General features: G+C 34.6%; 1 protein-coding gene across 1 annotated transcript; it reads left to right on the forward strand.

Annotated features, from left to right (window-relative positions):
• Positions 1–4,722: 4,722 nt before the first annotated feature.
• Positions 4,723–6,678, forward strand: LOC131062468 (L-type lectin-domain containing receptor kinase IX.1-like). Its single transcript, XM_057996130.2, has one exon. The coding sequence runs from the start codon at positions 4,723–4,725 to the stop codon at positions 6,676–6,678; it is 1,956 nt and encodes a 651-aa protein (XP_057852113.2).
• Positions 6,679–16,003: the final 9,325 nt, after the last annotated feature.

The following is a 16,003-nucleotide window of genomic DNA, read 5'->3' on the forward strand; positions in this document are numbered from 1 at the left end:
AAAGTTGGACCGATGATACTAAATTCATTCTTTCCAACTTTGAAAATGTTAAGATCTCTCATATTTTTAGGGAAGCCAACCAAGTGGCCGATTTTTGTACCAATGAGGGGGTCAAGCTAAATGGGTGGTGCATGTGGAAAACCTATATCGAACTAGTTGTTGATGTCAGAACCTTAATTGGCTATGATATCAATTATGGGAAAGCTAACTTTCTTAATGATGATTGATAGGAGAAGGGCTTGGTACGAGGACACTACTTGTCATGAAAGAGGTGCATTATTTACACCTAAAGGTGGTGAGGATTGGCAGGCATTTTGGGCATTTTGGCTCTTCTTCTGGCTCTCATTCTTGCTCATTAAGACTGCGAATTCCAGAAAGAAGGCTTTTGCAGATATGGGGGTAGTAGGAAATGGGTTGAGGCCACTACTCATGACAAGAGAAAGGTTAAGCCTAAAGTTTGGAGGAACATTGATAGGGGTAGGTTGCTTCCCTTCATTGAAAAGCTCCATGGCCTTGACCCAAAAATCACTAAGTATTTTGCCAAAAAATGGAAAGAGGGAGAATTTTTTTTTATCTGGCAGAAGGGTTAAGGTCAATGAGAACCTGATTGGGGAGAATATTGGGCTTTCTACTAAGGGGGTTAAATTTTTCAGGGACAAATTTTTTTCAGATGATGTGGTCTAGATTTTTCCTAAATGTGATGAGGAGAGGGAGGCTTTCGTTAAAGTCTCCAAGTGTTATTTTGAATTTGGTTAGATTAAGACTATTTGGAGGGAGGTGCTTAGAATTGTTATGGAGTACATCACTCTTGATGGCAGATTCACCAGAGTTCATAGGTATCACTTTGCCCTCCTGAATTACTTCCACCATAAGGTGAGGGTTTTCTTTCCTCATTTTTTATTTTGTTCTTTGAATCATAGGATAAAGGAGCATAGGAAGAACCTTAGGAAGAACCTCGACATGCATGCAAACCTCATCAGGCTAATTCATGAGAACTTTAGCAAAATGGCTACCCCCTCTAATCCCACCTTGGCCTCGACCTCTGAAGGGTATGGCATAAATGTTAGTTTCTCTAAGAAAAATGAGGACTCGGATTTTGATTGGGAAGAGGAAGAGACTCCTTCTTCAAAGAAGGTGTCCAAGAAAATAAAATAGGGCAAATCCTTGGGTAAGAAAGAAGGTTCGATTAAAATCCCCAAAGGAACCCTTCAATATGTGAAGATAAGGGAGAAGGACACCTCTGAGAAAAAACTGGTCTCATATTCTGAGGATTCCCCGGATGATTTAAACCTAAAGCCTCTAAAGCTACAGAGGGTTCCTACACTTCACACTTGGCTACCAATAGGGAGAATTTTCTAAGATTTCCTGGTAATCTTAACCCTGAAGATCATTATTTTAAATCTGATAGAGACTTTCCAAATGATATTTTGGCTATTGCCAGAAATGGGGTAGTTGATTATTTTCATTTGATAAAATGGGTTTTTCATGAGATCAAAGAGTTAAGCATAAAGAATAGGGTTATTTCTAGTAAGCTGGATGATATGGAAACAAAAGGCAATGAACAAAATGATGGTTTCTTATGGACTGAGGAGGAGAAGAATTCAATGGTCAAATGTCTCCAAAGGACAATAGAGCTTATGGAAAAAATGAAAAAAAAGAGAGAAAAAGATAAAGCATGTGGAAGGGGAGATGGAGAAGATCAAGGGTGTTATGAACACAATCATGGAATATAGCCACAAATTTATAAAACAAATTGCTTCTACTCTAAGCACTATGGTGGAAAAACTTGAAAAAACCCAACAGGGGGCTCTATTTGTAGACCTGGAAGTGGACAAAGACAAGAACACAAAGGAAGACTTTGGACCTTCAAAAAGGACAAGAGCTAGTCTGAAGAGGAAAGCAAATGCTCGACTTTGGAGATACATGAGCTAAAGAAGGTTGCACACAATATGCGCACCCTTGAGGCTGAGGTAGTTGAAACGTTAAAAACTTTAGGTTAGCCCGATCGGTGTTTTGTGTTGGTTTTTTGTGAGCTTTCAGTCTATTGCTGCTGTCTTTTTGTTTTTTTATCTAGCAACTTTCTGGTTCAATGAACTCTTAATATTTTAATTTTTCTTGCTTGTAAACTTTGTGGTTTCGGGTCTCTGTAGAACCCATGTTTCCCCCAATCCAATTTTTTTTGATATTGTGAAATCTTATGATCAATTAAGCTAGAAATTCCCTTATAAATTTGTAGAAATATTTAGTTTAATAATGAAGGGATTGCATTTATGATTTTATTCTTCAAATTATTTTTCAATCTTAATCAATGGTTATGGTGAAGGTTGATTTTCATTCTAGAGAGGTCTTAGACAAGGGGATCCTTTGTCCCTTTATCTATTTATTCTTTTGGTTGAATTTCTTGGAAGGAGTCAAAATTTGTTAAAAAATAGTTCTTTTCAAAGTATCAAAGGTTAATATATGGAAATTTTATCACTCATAAATCGTTTGTAAATGATAAGATAACTCTTTTTCCATTCATTTTGAAAATTAAGTGAGTGAAATATATTATGAATTGATTATCAAAATATATTTGGCTAGATGGTGAACATAATTAAATCTAAAATATTCTACTTGAAGAATGGTGGTGGGATCATGTTGTCACTGTATTGCAAAAAAAAATGACAAGGGTACAATGAGCCAAAAGGGCTAGCATATTAAACCTAAAATATATTATCTGTTTAGATAACTTGTCATGCATATGACTCTTAATAGGGATGGGGGATAGGAGATATGGGATGTGGATGAGAAATTTAACATCAAATCTAAAGAGAACCTTAGCAAATTGTAGTTTAAATAAAATAATATTTCAAGATATTTTAATGTAATAAAAATTATCTGTAGTAAGCTTCTAGATTAATGATTGTGTGTGAGTTTTTGATAAACAACTAACACACAATCATTAATCTAGAAGCTTACTACAGATAATCTAAGGATTGTGGAAATTTCATCTCATCAAAATAAAAATTATATTAATATTTGAAGGCAATCTATAGCTCCCAAGTGATTAAATGCTTCTCTAAATGTATTCTAAAATAATTTATGCAATTTTTCCTTGATTTATATATGAGCGAGGACTCATTGAGTTCCATACTGAAAGAGATCACATCCATTCTTTGGTAGCAATCTCTACTTGGGTAATGATTGTAAAGATTCTCACATTTTGCAAAGTAAAAAGATTAATTAACATACTTGTGCGGCAAGAATTTTAAACCCAAAAGATCTCATTTTGATGTAACAATAAAAAAAGATATTAAAAATTGACATAAAAAAATTGTACATAAACCATAAGCTTTTGGCACTATACAAATGCGGGGACCCCTACAAATCACATGAATAAATTAAAGGAAACTCATAATAATTTGGATAGTCAAAGATTGATTTTTTATGTGAGGGATAGAGAGTTTAGCCTAGTAACCTTGAGGTTTGCTCTTTATAGAATGAGACGTCTTATAACCTCTCAAGCAATGTGCAATGGATTTTCATCTGTAAAAAAATGTTTTTTTATGTGAGGGATAAAGAGTTTAGCCTAGTAACCTTGAGCTTAGCTCTTTATAGAATGAGAAATCTTATAACCTCTCAAGAAATGTGCAATGGATTTTCATCTATACCATAGACAAATCAGAATTTGAACCCTCAACCTAAACTACCTAACATAGTTGACAAGACTCAGTTAGTTAACTCCAATGATTGATAATCTAAAATTCCCTTTTATTGCATAAAACACTCCTACACCATTAAACCTTACAAATAATAATTGTATATATCACTTATACAAATACATAATATACTTATTTCTTCTAAGTATAATTCTAATATCATTAATGTCAACTTTTTTAATGTTGAATATAAATTTTTCATATTCTTTTAAAAATATACATATTATTTAAAAAATAATAATTATTTTTATCATTGTTTTGCATCACAACATATCATCAATAATTTAAATATTAATATATTTAAATATAATCTATATTAAAAAAACATATAAAACTAAATATATTATTTTGATCACTGCTTTAACTCACTATAACCTCTAATTAACCTTATATACCTATATTCTATTTTAGAAGAGCCAATTACTTACATTATTTTTGAAAAAAAAGTTAACCTGCCTACCATGAATTTCGCAAGTTTCAAGCCATTATTTTAGAACGTCTCTTCAGTTTATAGAAAGACCAAACATTAAAGTGAAATGAAATCACAGTGAAAGAGACGGAAAGTTGAAGTTGGGGCTAATCTAATATAAGACTCCTAATACGCACATTAAATGGATTATGACTTTTTAACCACTTTAAACATTGGGAGGCAGGTTAACTAATATTATGAAAAATTTAGTGATACGTGATGTATTAGGAGTCTTATATTAGATTAGCTTCAATGCATACCACTTAATATGAAAAAGTAGGCCATTGGATTTTGAGGAATACCAAAAAAGGGGGATAGGAGGGGACATTTCCTACATGTGCCTGCATCCCCAAAATGCCCCTTGTGGGGGACAAGGGCAATTAGCGTAAAGGACACATCCCCAATGAGCATAGGACAATTGTCATTTTGTACTTTTGTTGATACTATTAATTCGATTTGATGATACAACTTTCTCATCGCCATTGAGTGCAGAAGCTCTTTTGCAATTCATAACAGAATTTCATGGCGAATTTATTTTTTCCCAAATTAATATGTATGGCTTGTTTGTTCTATCACGCAAATACGGCCAGTATTTCAGAAAGAGGTCTAAGTTTTAAGTTCCCTGAATTCAGCGCTTTGGAAAGAGAAGGAATTGATATTTTGGGTGACGCTGCAGTCTCAGATAATATTGTCTATCTGACAAATAGCAGCATAGAATATGACAACCTGAATCAATCATCAGGCAGAATTGTTTATAGTAGGTCGATCCAGCTTTCGACAATGGCCAAATTCAGCACTCACTTTGTCTTTTCTATGGACTCTAATGATTCTCAGGGCGACGGAATAGCCTTTTTTCTCTCATCTGAAGGATACGCTTATACTATTCCACAATTCAAAAGCGAGGGATTGTTTGGTCTTGTTGGAGATAAACATGATGTGATACCTGCTGTGTTTGCTGTAGCATTTGATAGTCTAGAGAACATTGTGGGAACAATTGGGCAAAATTTCTCACACCGCCGTTATTTGCAACAGGCTAATGTTCCTGATCTGCACAATGGGACAGTATGGAATGCATGGATTGACTACAACAGCCAAGCACAAATTCTCAAAGTATATCTTGCTAGTGGTTCTCAAAGTTCTAAATCCCACCGAAATTGCGTTTTATCACAGCGCGTAAATTTTTCTACATATTTCAGAGGAAATATCAAGATAGGCTTTTCGTCTGCGGCTGTAAACTCGAATGAGACCCACATAATCTTTTCTTGGGGTTTCAACAGCAGTACAAATGGTTCAGAGATGAGCTCCAAGGGAAAAGGCCGGAAAAAAATAAGCACTACTACAAAAATATTTCTGGGTGTTGGATCTTGCATCGTGGCTTTTATCGCAGGTGTTCTGTGGGTCTACTTTTCTTTTCACAGAAGAAAGAGAGCTGCATCCATCACAGGACAAAAGTTAGCAGACATGGATCTTGATAGCGTTCTACACCACATTCCCAGACGGTTTAAGCTGGATGATCTAATAGCTGGAACTAACAATTTCAGAGAAGATCAAAAGCTTGGGCAGGGAGGATTCGGAGGAGTCTACAAATGCAATCTTGTTGAAACAAATGAGATTGTAGCTGTAAAGCGCATCTCAGAAGGTTCAAGGCAAGGGATTAAGGAATTCATTTCAGAAGTGAGTATTGTTAGTCGTCTGAGACACCGAAATCTTGTTCAACTCTTGGGATGGTGCCATGAGAGAGACCAGTTGCTGTTGGTCTATGAATATATGCCTAATGGAAGCCTAGATAGACATATTTTCAGAGGAGGAGAAAAAGAAGCAACAGCAGAAAAAAAGGAGCCTCAAGTGCTGCAATGGAGTATCAGATACAAAATAGCTAGTGAAATAGCAAGTGCACTGCTGTATCTTCATGAAGGATGGGATGAATGTGTTGTACATAGAGATGTAAAATCGAGTAATATTTTGTTGGATAGCAATTTCAGTGCAAAGATTGGCGATTTTGGCTTAGCGCGCATGGTGGCTCATGAACGTCTGGCTCAGACTACCCAAGCTGCAGGGACATTGGGATACTTGGCTCCTGAATCTGTGGCATCTGGAAAAACTAGTCCTGAATCGGATGTTTACAGTTTTGGGGCCGTGGCTTTGGAAATAGCCTGTGGCAAGAAAGCAATAGATGTGAGCTTGGTAGAGTTTGACATGCGGCTTGTAGCATGGGTATGGGATCTGTATGGTGGAGATAGACTATTGGAGGGTGCAGATGTGAGATTAAATGGAGGGTTTGAAAAGGAAGAGATGGAACGATTGATGGTGGTGGGGTTGTGGTGTTCTCATCCTGATGCTGGTAGTCGACCCAAAATGAGACAGGTGGTGAGATTACTCAATTTTGAAGTTGCAGCGCCTGTTCTGCCACCTGTAATGCCAGTACCATCATATTCTCACACTTCAATCACCACTGAGCCTTCCCTTTCAATAGTATCACAGAGTCTTGATATTACTTTGAGTCCAAGGTAATCTATCTGTTGATAATTGATGCCAATAGATGATATTGCATGGAGGTGAACACTTCCCTATTATATTGCACAGAGCACAGCATGGAAAATTCCATGCACTCTTTTAGATAGTTTGGCTAACTAAAAGTAGGAAAATTGTGCATCAAATTTAGACCGTAATTGTTTATTGAATAGCTGTTAACTGTAGAATAATCTGACGCTCAACAGAGCTTACATATGAAAAATATTAGATCTGTTTTAGTGTGAAAATATATGACAGGTACTTCAATGCTGTTGAAATTTGCTAGGAAAAACAGTGTGTTAGTCTGCAAAGGTTTTGAAGAAACTAACAGATTTTTTTGGTTTGTTGCAGAGCATCCAGATAGTCTATTTTTTTGTAATCTCTGTTTTATTTTGTAGTAGTGGCTATTTCTTTTTCATAGAAAAAAAATGCTGCAAGTGATTTTATCTATTGCCGTTATTTTTTCTCTGTTGTTATATTTGTTTAATCAGCTTGTTAACTTATAGGGCATATATCAGAATCTTCATTATCATTAATTTTGTTAATGTGTTGTAATTCTCTTGTTTATGGGCTGCTGATAGCCTACCTGCAAGATATTTTTATGTAGGGATAAGTTAAGATAGCTTAGATACATAAATTAGTGCTTGAAAATCTTATCAGAAATAATCTTGATTAATACAAAGAATTGAAAAGTATTGGTTTGGATTTGGCTTACTACCAACGCCTCTTATAAGCTTGGGGCTCCTAACTTGACCTAACTCAGCTCATATAAGAAATATAAATGATACCATAACATTAATAATTGAAATCACTTACAGCAAAAACCTAACCCATCGAACAGTCATGGAAGATTGAGCCATACACACATTTTCCAGTAGACAAAAAAATTCTGTATTATTTCAGAGGAGGAAGTTATCAAATCATGTAATTAAGAAACGAAGTGTAAAGTGAACAATTTTGTAATATTCCGCGTTTGATATTTTCAATACTTTGTGTTTGATACAGAATAGAGGCTTTATAGAATCTATAACTCTCCTTAGTTTGAGAGATCATAATTTTAAGTAAGATGGTGCCCACAATGTTGGTATGTTTACCTTCTGCTGATCACCAAGTCAACAATTGCCCCCTCAGTATCGATTGAGGGTTCCGCACCTACGGAATGAAGGAAATCTCCGAGGCTTCTGCACCGACGGAATGAGGGAGACCTCCTGGGGTTCGAATCCGTGACTCAAGGCTCTGATACCAATTGTTGGTATGTTTGCCGTTGCACCAAAAGCTCGAGCTGTCAACAAAAGTCACAAACACCAGATTTACCTAGATCTATGGGAGGCGGTTAAGTCATGTTGTGAACCTCAAAAGAAGTGCTGACCACCAAGTCAACACACAATGCCTTCATCGTAAACTTATAGTTTATTTTGCCCCATTTAAGATGCTCTCAGATTTTAAAAATGACAATTCTATGCTAAATACAAGAAAATAAACTACAACTTTTGAAGTTCTGTAAGCATATCAGCAGCAGGGAAAGTGAGCTTATATCCAATATAAAATGAAATTTGATATTATATTTTTAAAATTTGAAGTACAGTAAATATCATGCACTCAGATATTGTATCAGTCCTCGTTGTAAAATGATCAGCGTCTTGAAAATTTTAAGAGATTTTAAGTTTAGGAGCACATCATAAGGATCATGTGGGAAAGTGAGCTTATATCCAATATAAAATGAAATTTGATATTATATTTTTAAAATTTGAAGTACAGTAAATATCATGCACTCAGATATTGTATCAGTCCTCGTTGTAAAATGATCAGCGTCTTGAAAATTTTAAGAGATTTTAAGTTTAGGAGCACATCATAAGGATCATGTGGGAAAGTGAGCTTATATCCAATATAAAATGAAATTTGATATTATATTTTTAAAATTTGAAGTACAGTAAATATCATGCACTCAGATATTGTATCAGTCCTCGTTGTAAAATGATCAGCGTCTTGAAAATTTTAAGAGATTTTAAGTTTAGGAGCACATCATAAGGATCATGTCATATCTAGTGTTTAAACAGTGTGTATCATATGAACCAATTATTTGTTATTTTTTCTTCATAGTATAAAATTTAATTTAAACATAATATATATTTTTAAAATATTTAATTAAGTCTGCTATTGAAGATACCATGTTTAGAAAGTTTTAAAGATGACCTTATACAGCATGAAACAGTCTAAAAGAAGACAAAAAAATCATTATTACAACTAGTACACAGAAGTAAATCCAAAGCTGTACGCCACCAATTTATGTTCACAGTTAATAATGATATTCATAGACTTTTATTAGTTCATAAAATTGAGCAAATTTTGTTATGTTAATCCAGAGAGTATGCATATTTATATATATTCTTAAACATATTTTAAACTTCTATAGATTAAAAGTAATATATGCAGGCGAATATACTCAATCTGGAATAAGATGTAGAGATGCAATAAAATTAATAAATTATTGATAAGATTTCAAATCTCCCTGTATTTAATTAAAATAGATGGTGAAAATAGTTACATAGTACTTCTTACTTCTTATTGAAGAGAAGACTGTGGGTTGCATTCACATTGTGTTATTACATTAGAAGAATAGGTTGCTTTTTATATTATAGTCTTATTAGGGAAAGAGCACCACTAGCCATTATAGTTCTAATAATCGTTCACTTCACATGCACTTGCCCCCTCAAAATCTTGTACTTTAGTCATTATATAATTTTAATTGGGTCAATAAATATTTAAATCCCACACAAATACATGTTCAATTGTGAATGTATAGTTGACCAAAAAAGGTAAACAAATATTTAAATCCTACACCAATACATGTTCAATAGTGAATGTGTAGTTGACCAAAAAGATAAACAACTACTGGTACATATCTATTTCAAATAGAAGGCAAGTTGCACAAAATTATTCAGCTTTTCATTTATAAAATAACTTATGTTTATAATTACCACTCTATGCAAGTGGCCCAAAACTTAAAATGTATCATATTTACATACACATGTGCATAGTTAATGGTGCCTAATATGTCATAATGTAAAACAACTATTATCTTTATTCGCTATCGATTGCACTTTCTTCCACACTTCCTTTCACATCTTCATGCATTAACTTCATCTACTATTGGTACTTACACATACAGTAAATGGTGCAAGGTTTTCCAATAAACAAAAAAATGAATATTAAATCAAATATAAAATCAAATTAATTCAAGCCACTGTAGAAATCAAATATAAATGACAATTGCAATGTGAAATGATTGATTGTTTCCCACATATATTAAAACTTGAAAATCAAGCACCACAAATCAATGCATTCATTTTCCACATTTGAATGATTTTATAGGAGGTAATTTCCAAGGTCACCTTCATTACGAATTCTCCTTTGTTTTCACTAAATATCCTTTACAAAATTTAGAGCTTAGGAAGGCAAATTTTGTACATTCCTAATTAAAGGAATCATATTCAGGTTGGTACACCCAGAATAACTAAATTCATGTTTTCACATATCATTATACCACTTCCATCAATATACTTAGTGTTTAAAATATTTTGAGGCATATAAATTATATTGTTTTCAGTCAACTATAAAAAATCATTGGGTCCAAATTTCTAAACAACAACATTATTCACTTTTTTAATTATATCACAATTACACGGCCTTAATCAGTTGCATCTTGTCATTCATGATAAGCTTTCTAAGTGCATACATCAAATATAATAAGAACAACATTATCCATTTTTTAATCATATCATGGTTACATCTTTATCTCCTACATCTTATCATTCATGTTAAGCTTTCTAATTGCATACATGAAATATACATTGAAATCTTTATATCTTGCATCTATTCATTCCTATGTGTAGTTTGCTTTATTTTTTCATCATTTATCTCTATGGTATCAAGGGTTTCATTGAAATTATTTCTTTCACTTTATACTATGAAATCATTACATAGAATGTGAAATAAATATAACATTGTTTGGCTTTATTATGAATCCCTAGTTATAATCATGGAATTTAATGGGTATAGAATTATTGTCCCAATTTTTAATCTGGTTTTAGAACACACACATGCACATACATATCTATGTATAGATGTATATAAATATATAAATGTACATGTATACTCATAACACATTGTATACTACATTGCAATCCTAAGCCTTCCAGACCATGTATGTTTATGTTTGTATTAGTGACAAACATATTTATGCTTCAATGACATGTAATGCTAGTTATACTGGTTATGCATAAACTCCATAAACTATTGCTACCTGTACAAATAGAAAATTGTCATAATGACAAAAATGTTTATGCTTCAATGACATGACATGTATAGGGTTATTGTCCTAATTTTTTGACCGGTTTTAGGGTCACACACCATTAATTCTCTCTAGGTTTCAGGAAAGATCTACCCATCTTTTCTCCTTACATTTTGCAAACAAATGATATGGGTTAATCTATTTTCCCCCACTTATCTTGTCAATTTGCAAAAAAAATTTGATTGCATCAAAGTCTTAGAGAGCGTATTAAGAATTATGTCCTGTATGTGTGCATAGGTATGGCTTTACAGTTTTGATGGATTCTAAAAAATTATCTTTTGTCTCATTCCTTCAGTGATTGCATCATGTTTGTATGAATTGTGTTAATATAATTTTAGAAAGTGTGATTAAATTGATGTAGTTTAACCGTTAAAGATTTGAATGATCTATTGATTAATATTGTTTGGTAGATTTGGTTTTAAGTCATTTTCTTAACCCTCATCTTTTATTATTTGTTGAATATTAAAGAATTAGTGTAGGATTGCTGAAATACAATTGTCATTTTAATTTATTGTCGCAAATCCAAATTAAAAAAATACAAAAAAAGAAAATTTTCAGTATTCAAAAGAAAGAGCATTTTAATCCTAGTTTCAAGAGTGTTGATACTAGCAGGCCTCTTGTTTACAATTACATCTATTTTCACTTGTCTATCTTGCACGACTAAGACCTAGCCTTACAAAAAATTGGAGTGGATATTTCTTTACTTTTCAAGAGAGGAACTCCATTTGTGAATCTCCTGTTGTTGTCTGTGCTAACACCATAGTCAATAAGGACCCTAAGAATAGGCATAAAGGCCATGAACCCCCATCTGGGTCACACTAGAAAAGCCAACAAGTCAAGCATACCACACCCAAGGAGGAAAAGAAAGGTCAACTTGGGTACCCATAAATGATTGGACCCAATACTACACATATCCTATACCAAGAGTGGAACAAGGGGAGAAAAACTAAGGAAAAGGCAAAAAAATGCCCCAATCCCTAACCACTCATAGAGAATAAACAAGAGAAACACAACAAAGGCAAACCCATCATTGTCACACTCCGCTTCTCCTCTAAATAGAACACAATCTCCTTTGTTGTAAACAACAAAATCCCAAAGATGGGGCCTAGCATAAACTACAAGCCCTTAAACCTTGAAAAATAGGAGACTGAGATCTTCATAGCACCAACACAAGGAACAAAGTGGGAGGGCACATATAAGATCACACCAACCCCAACCCAGGGATACAAGTCCTAAATGCTAGAAATACCACACTAAAAATCATAGTGCCACAAAGATCACACACAACTGGATCACAGTCAGAAGCCATGGCCCAAGTGACAAGAACACAAATAGACCAAACAATTGCCACTAGAAGGAAAGCCCACTAGGAAAGCCATATAAGAAGAGCTCTAACATGCATAAACATCGACTATGGCTAGGAGAAGAAAGAACCCAAATCAATACCCTCCCCATCCTTTAAATGTCCCTCATAATTGATATCTGCATCTTCCCTCCCCTAGAACCCCAGTCCCACCTCAATTTCCTCGATCATCTCTCCTGCCTCTTTCTTTCATTTTGAACTCCTGATGATTCGTCCACTCATTAAAATACAATTGTTAATTATTAGATAAATTAGGTTTTCTTTTTTTATTTATATTCTCACAATTGGTTTTATACAAAACATTAAAGGTTTTATATAGCTAATTCAATGTAATAGAATGAGTGTAATGCGACTAACCAAATTTTTTATATTGATAAAAAAATCTTTTTGCATTTATTTTTTAATATTCACAACCATTCAAAGCCTTTCTTATATTCTTGTTTTTGTTTCTATAATTATTACATGCTTCATATTATTCCAATATCCACTATAGTTTTTGATTAAGATAAACGGGTTTTATAGGGACCCGAAACCTAAATCCATCAAAACATAACCAGAGTTAAACCAGAGCCTAAACAACAGCTAAATAGAAACAAAAATAGGGGAAGAACCCCATAGAGATCAACAAACAAAAATAAAAATGGAAGAAAAAATACAAGCCAAAAACAACTAACTGAGAGCTTTCATGAGCTCGACATTCATCTAGATCGTCCTATTTTTGATCTCCTAGAGCTCTTCCATGATAAATCTCAAATTGCCTTTTCCTTGTTTCTTTCTCTTGGGCCTGATAGAGGGTGCTGTAGAGGTCTGCATATCCTGGTTCTTCTTGTCCACATTGACATTTGAGGATAGATCTGATCTGACTAGTTGAGCTTTTTGAGTGGAAATTTTCTCGTTAACTCTTTAAGTCCTTCTGCACTATTAAACATTGCCTCTTTACTAATCTCCACCAAACCCTTGAATTTTCTCTTTAAATCTTGTATGTCATTCTCCAGCCTGTCAATCCTAGCCTCATGCTCTATTTTCATGACCTTGATATCTTCCATAATTTTTTGAGTCAGCTTCAGGAGTTTATCACGTGCTGGATTCTCAGTAAAAGAGTTTATAATGTCCTTGATACCTTGTTCAATAAGATTAATTTTGCCAAAAACCTAGTGAAAACATTTTTCTTGGTTAGAAAACGAATTACCCCGCAGCTTGTCAACATCCATCTCACCACTTTTAAGCTTGTTGGGGTCCACAGTAAGGGGAATGTCAATTTTAATTTCACCCTTCCTTTTATCCCAAGTCTCTTCCCCTTTCCCAGTTTTCTACTTTTTTAGATTTTGTGGGCCCAAATTTTGGGGTTGATAAATAGGGGTTTTCAACTTTTTCGCTACCCATCTAGGTGGATTTTTGCTTTTCTTGCTACTAGTAGTGTTGGGCATGGGATTTTGCGATGGGCCCTCATCCTCCAAGGGTTTGTATTCAAAGTCATCTGACAAATGGATGTCATTCCAATCCATGGCCATCCTACCCTCCTTCTCACCAAATTCCCTATCTGAAACATTATGCACATCTTGGCTGGCTAGGGGTTTGGGATTTCTCAAAACAGGGGAGGGTTTAACCTCATGAGCCTTAGCATACTCTATAATTAGGAGTATTAACCCCTCATGCAAAAATAAATGTTCCTCATTCTCAAAATTCTTGTGAATGGTATGCTCAAGAGATGATAGTGAATAAAACGACATCAAGATTTTTTTATCATGCTTGAAGCAATTCAGAATAGTAAAATGATAATTAAAAATACTAGCAAAGCGGCCATCAAGGGTTATGTACCTCATAATAAACTCTTCCATATCTGTCCAAAGCTTGAGAAGATCCTTTCACTTGTAGCCTCCATCCGACTTCTTCCTGACTTTGCTTCTCTCACTCTTTTTGTCATAGAAAATAGATAGGGCTTCTTTCGAGTTTTTCCTTTCTATATATAATTTTTTTCCCTCCATACTTAGCTCTATAATCTCTGCTATGAAGGGTTCATCTATCCTGAATTTAGCACCATACACACTTATCACCCCATTGTTCCAGTTTTTAACAAACATTTCCATGAGCTTGTGGTTCTGGCCATGGAGTCTTCTTACATAAGGTTCCAGACCACCATCCACAAATTCCATACATATCTCCTTATTTCTCTCCTATAGTACACACAACGACGGTTCCATTCTATTCTTCTCTCCACCCATATAATTTTTACCTCTACCAATTTTAGCGTTTACAATAAAACTAGACTTCAACCAAGCGATAACAAACCAGGCCCATAGGAATAGTTTGGAAGGTCGTCTCCACTTCTTTCTAGGAATGGCTTTACATGTGTAAAAAGATGTCATAATTAATGCTCTATTGGAGAGAGATTTTCAGCATCCTTCTTCACCAATTCACATAAATAAAATGGAAAGGATTCCCCTTCTCACCACCATTTTCCATCATCCCTAGCGACACCAAGGTTTTCCACGTGGTCCGCAGGCCTATTGCCCTCCCTAAAAATGTGCGAAATTTGAATTTCTTCAAGTTTGACAATCATTTCAAAGCATTCCTGCATTATGTGATTAATCGTCCAGCTAGGGGTTATCTTTTTAATCAAACAATTGATTATGTTTAGAGAATTACTTTCCAGTTAGACCTTTTTAGACCTTCCTCGAATAGCCAATTTAAGCACAATGTAGTTAACATTTTCCTTAGCATAATGGTTTATCTGAGTGCTTAGTGGGAGTGTCATTGATGAGACAAGCCTACCATTGTAATCGCAAGCAACTCCCCCACAACCTGCTAGCTCAAGATTTCCTTTGGTCACCCCGTCAACATTAATTTTGATCCATCCTCTAGGAGGAGCAATCCAAGAAATGTTGGGTCTAATGTTTTTTGATTTTGCAGTTGATATATCCCAATCAATGTGCCATCTATTGATTATATTCCAATCCATCTTGGATGTTTGAATGGCAGGATCTAGCTTATGGGAAGGGTAGGAAGAAATGCAATTCTCCATAATGAAGGTCTAAATATGATGAACAATTGTCTTTGAAAATATGACTATTCCTCTCCTTCCAAATTCCCCAGGCAACATGTGGGAGCATAAAATTTCATAAAATTGAAAGAGATTGGTTATCAGAGGGGCAGGACCATTGGGACCAACAATCCAACAAACTGTTGGGGAAACACCAACTGACACCCCAAAGATTAAAGAAGTGAGCTTGAATCTCTTGGAAAAAAGAATAATGAAATAATAAATGTGCAGCATCTTCAGTAGATTCCTTGCAAAGAAAATAATGGTTAGGCAAAGACATCCCTCTTCTACACATATTATCAATAGAGAGCACTTTATTTTGCATAAAGAGCCATAAAAAAATGTTAACTTTAGGGATTAATAATTTATTCCAGAGACAAGACCAGAATGGGGTTGGAGCAAGGGATCTAGATAGCAAAGCAAAATCCTGCAAGACATAATAACCTCCAGAAGGAGAGCCCACCCAAACCAGGGAATCCTCAATAGCGAAGGAAGGAATGTGAACATTCGAGAGCCACTTATGAAGAGGGAGGAGCAATGGATCTAATCTAGAAAGTTCAATCCATCTTCT

Source organism: Cryptomeria japonica, chromosome 5 (genome assembly GCF_030272615.1).
Source record: "Cryptomeria japonica chromosome 5, Sugi_1.0, whole genome shotgun sequence".
Taxonomy (NCBI): Eukaryota; Viridiplantae; Streptophyta; class Pinopsida; order Cupressales; family Cupressaceae; genus Cryptomeria; species Cryptomeria japonica.

Excerpts from the sequence above, each read along its gene's own strand:
- LOC131062468 (XM_057996130.2), top strand. The coding sequence starts at position 4,723 with ATGGCTTGTTTGTTCTATCACGCAAATACGGCCAGTATTTCAGAAAGA.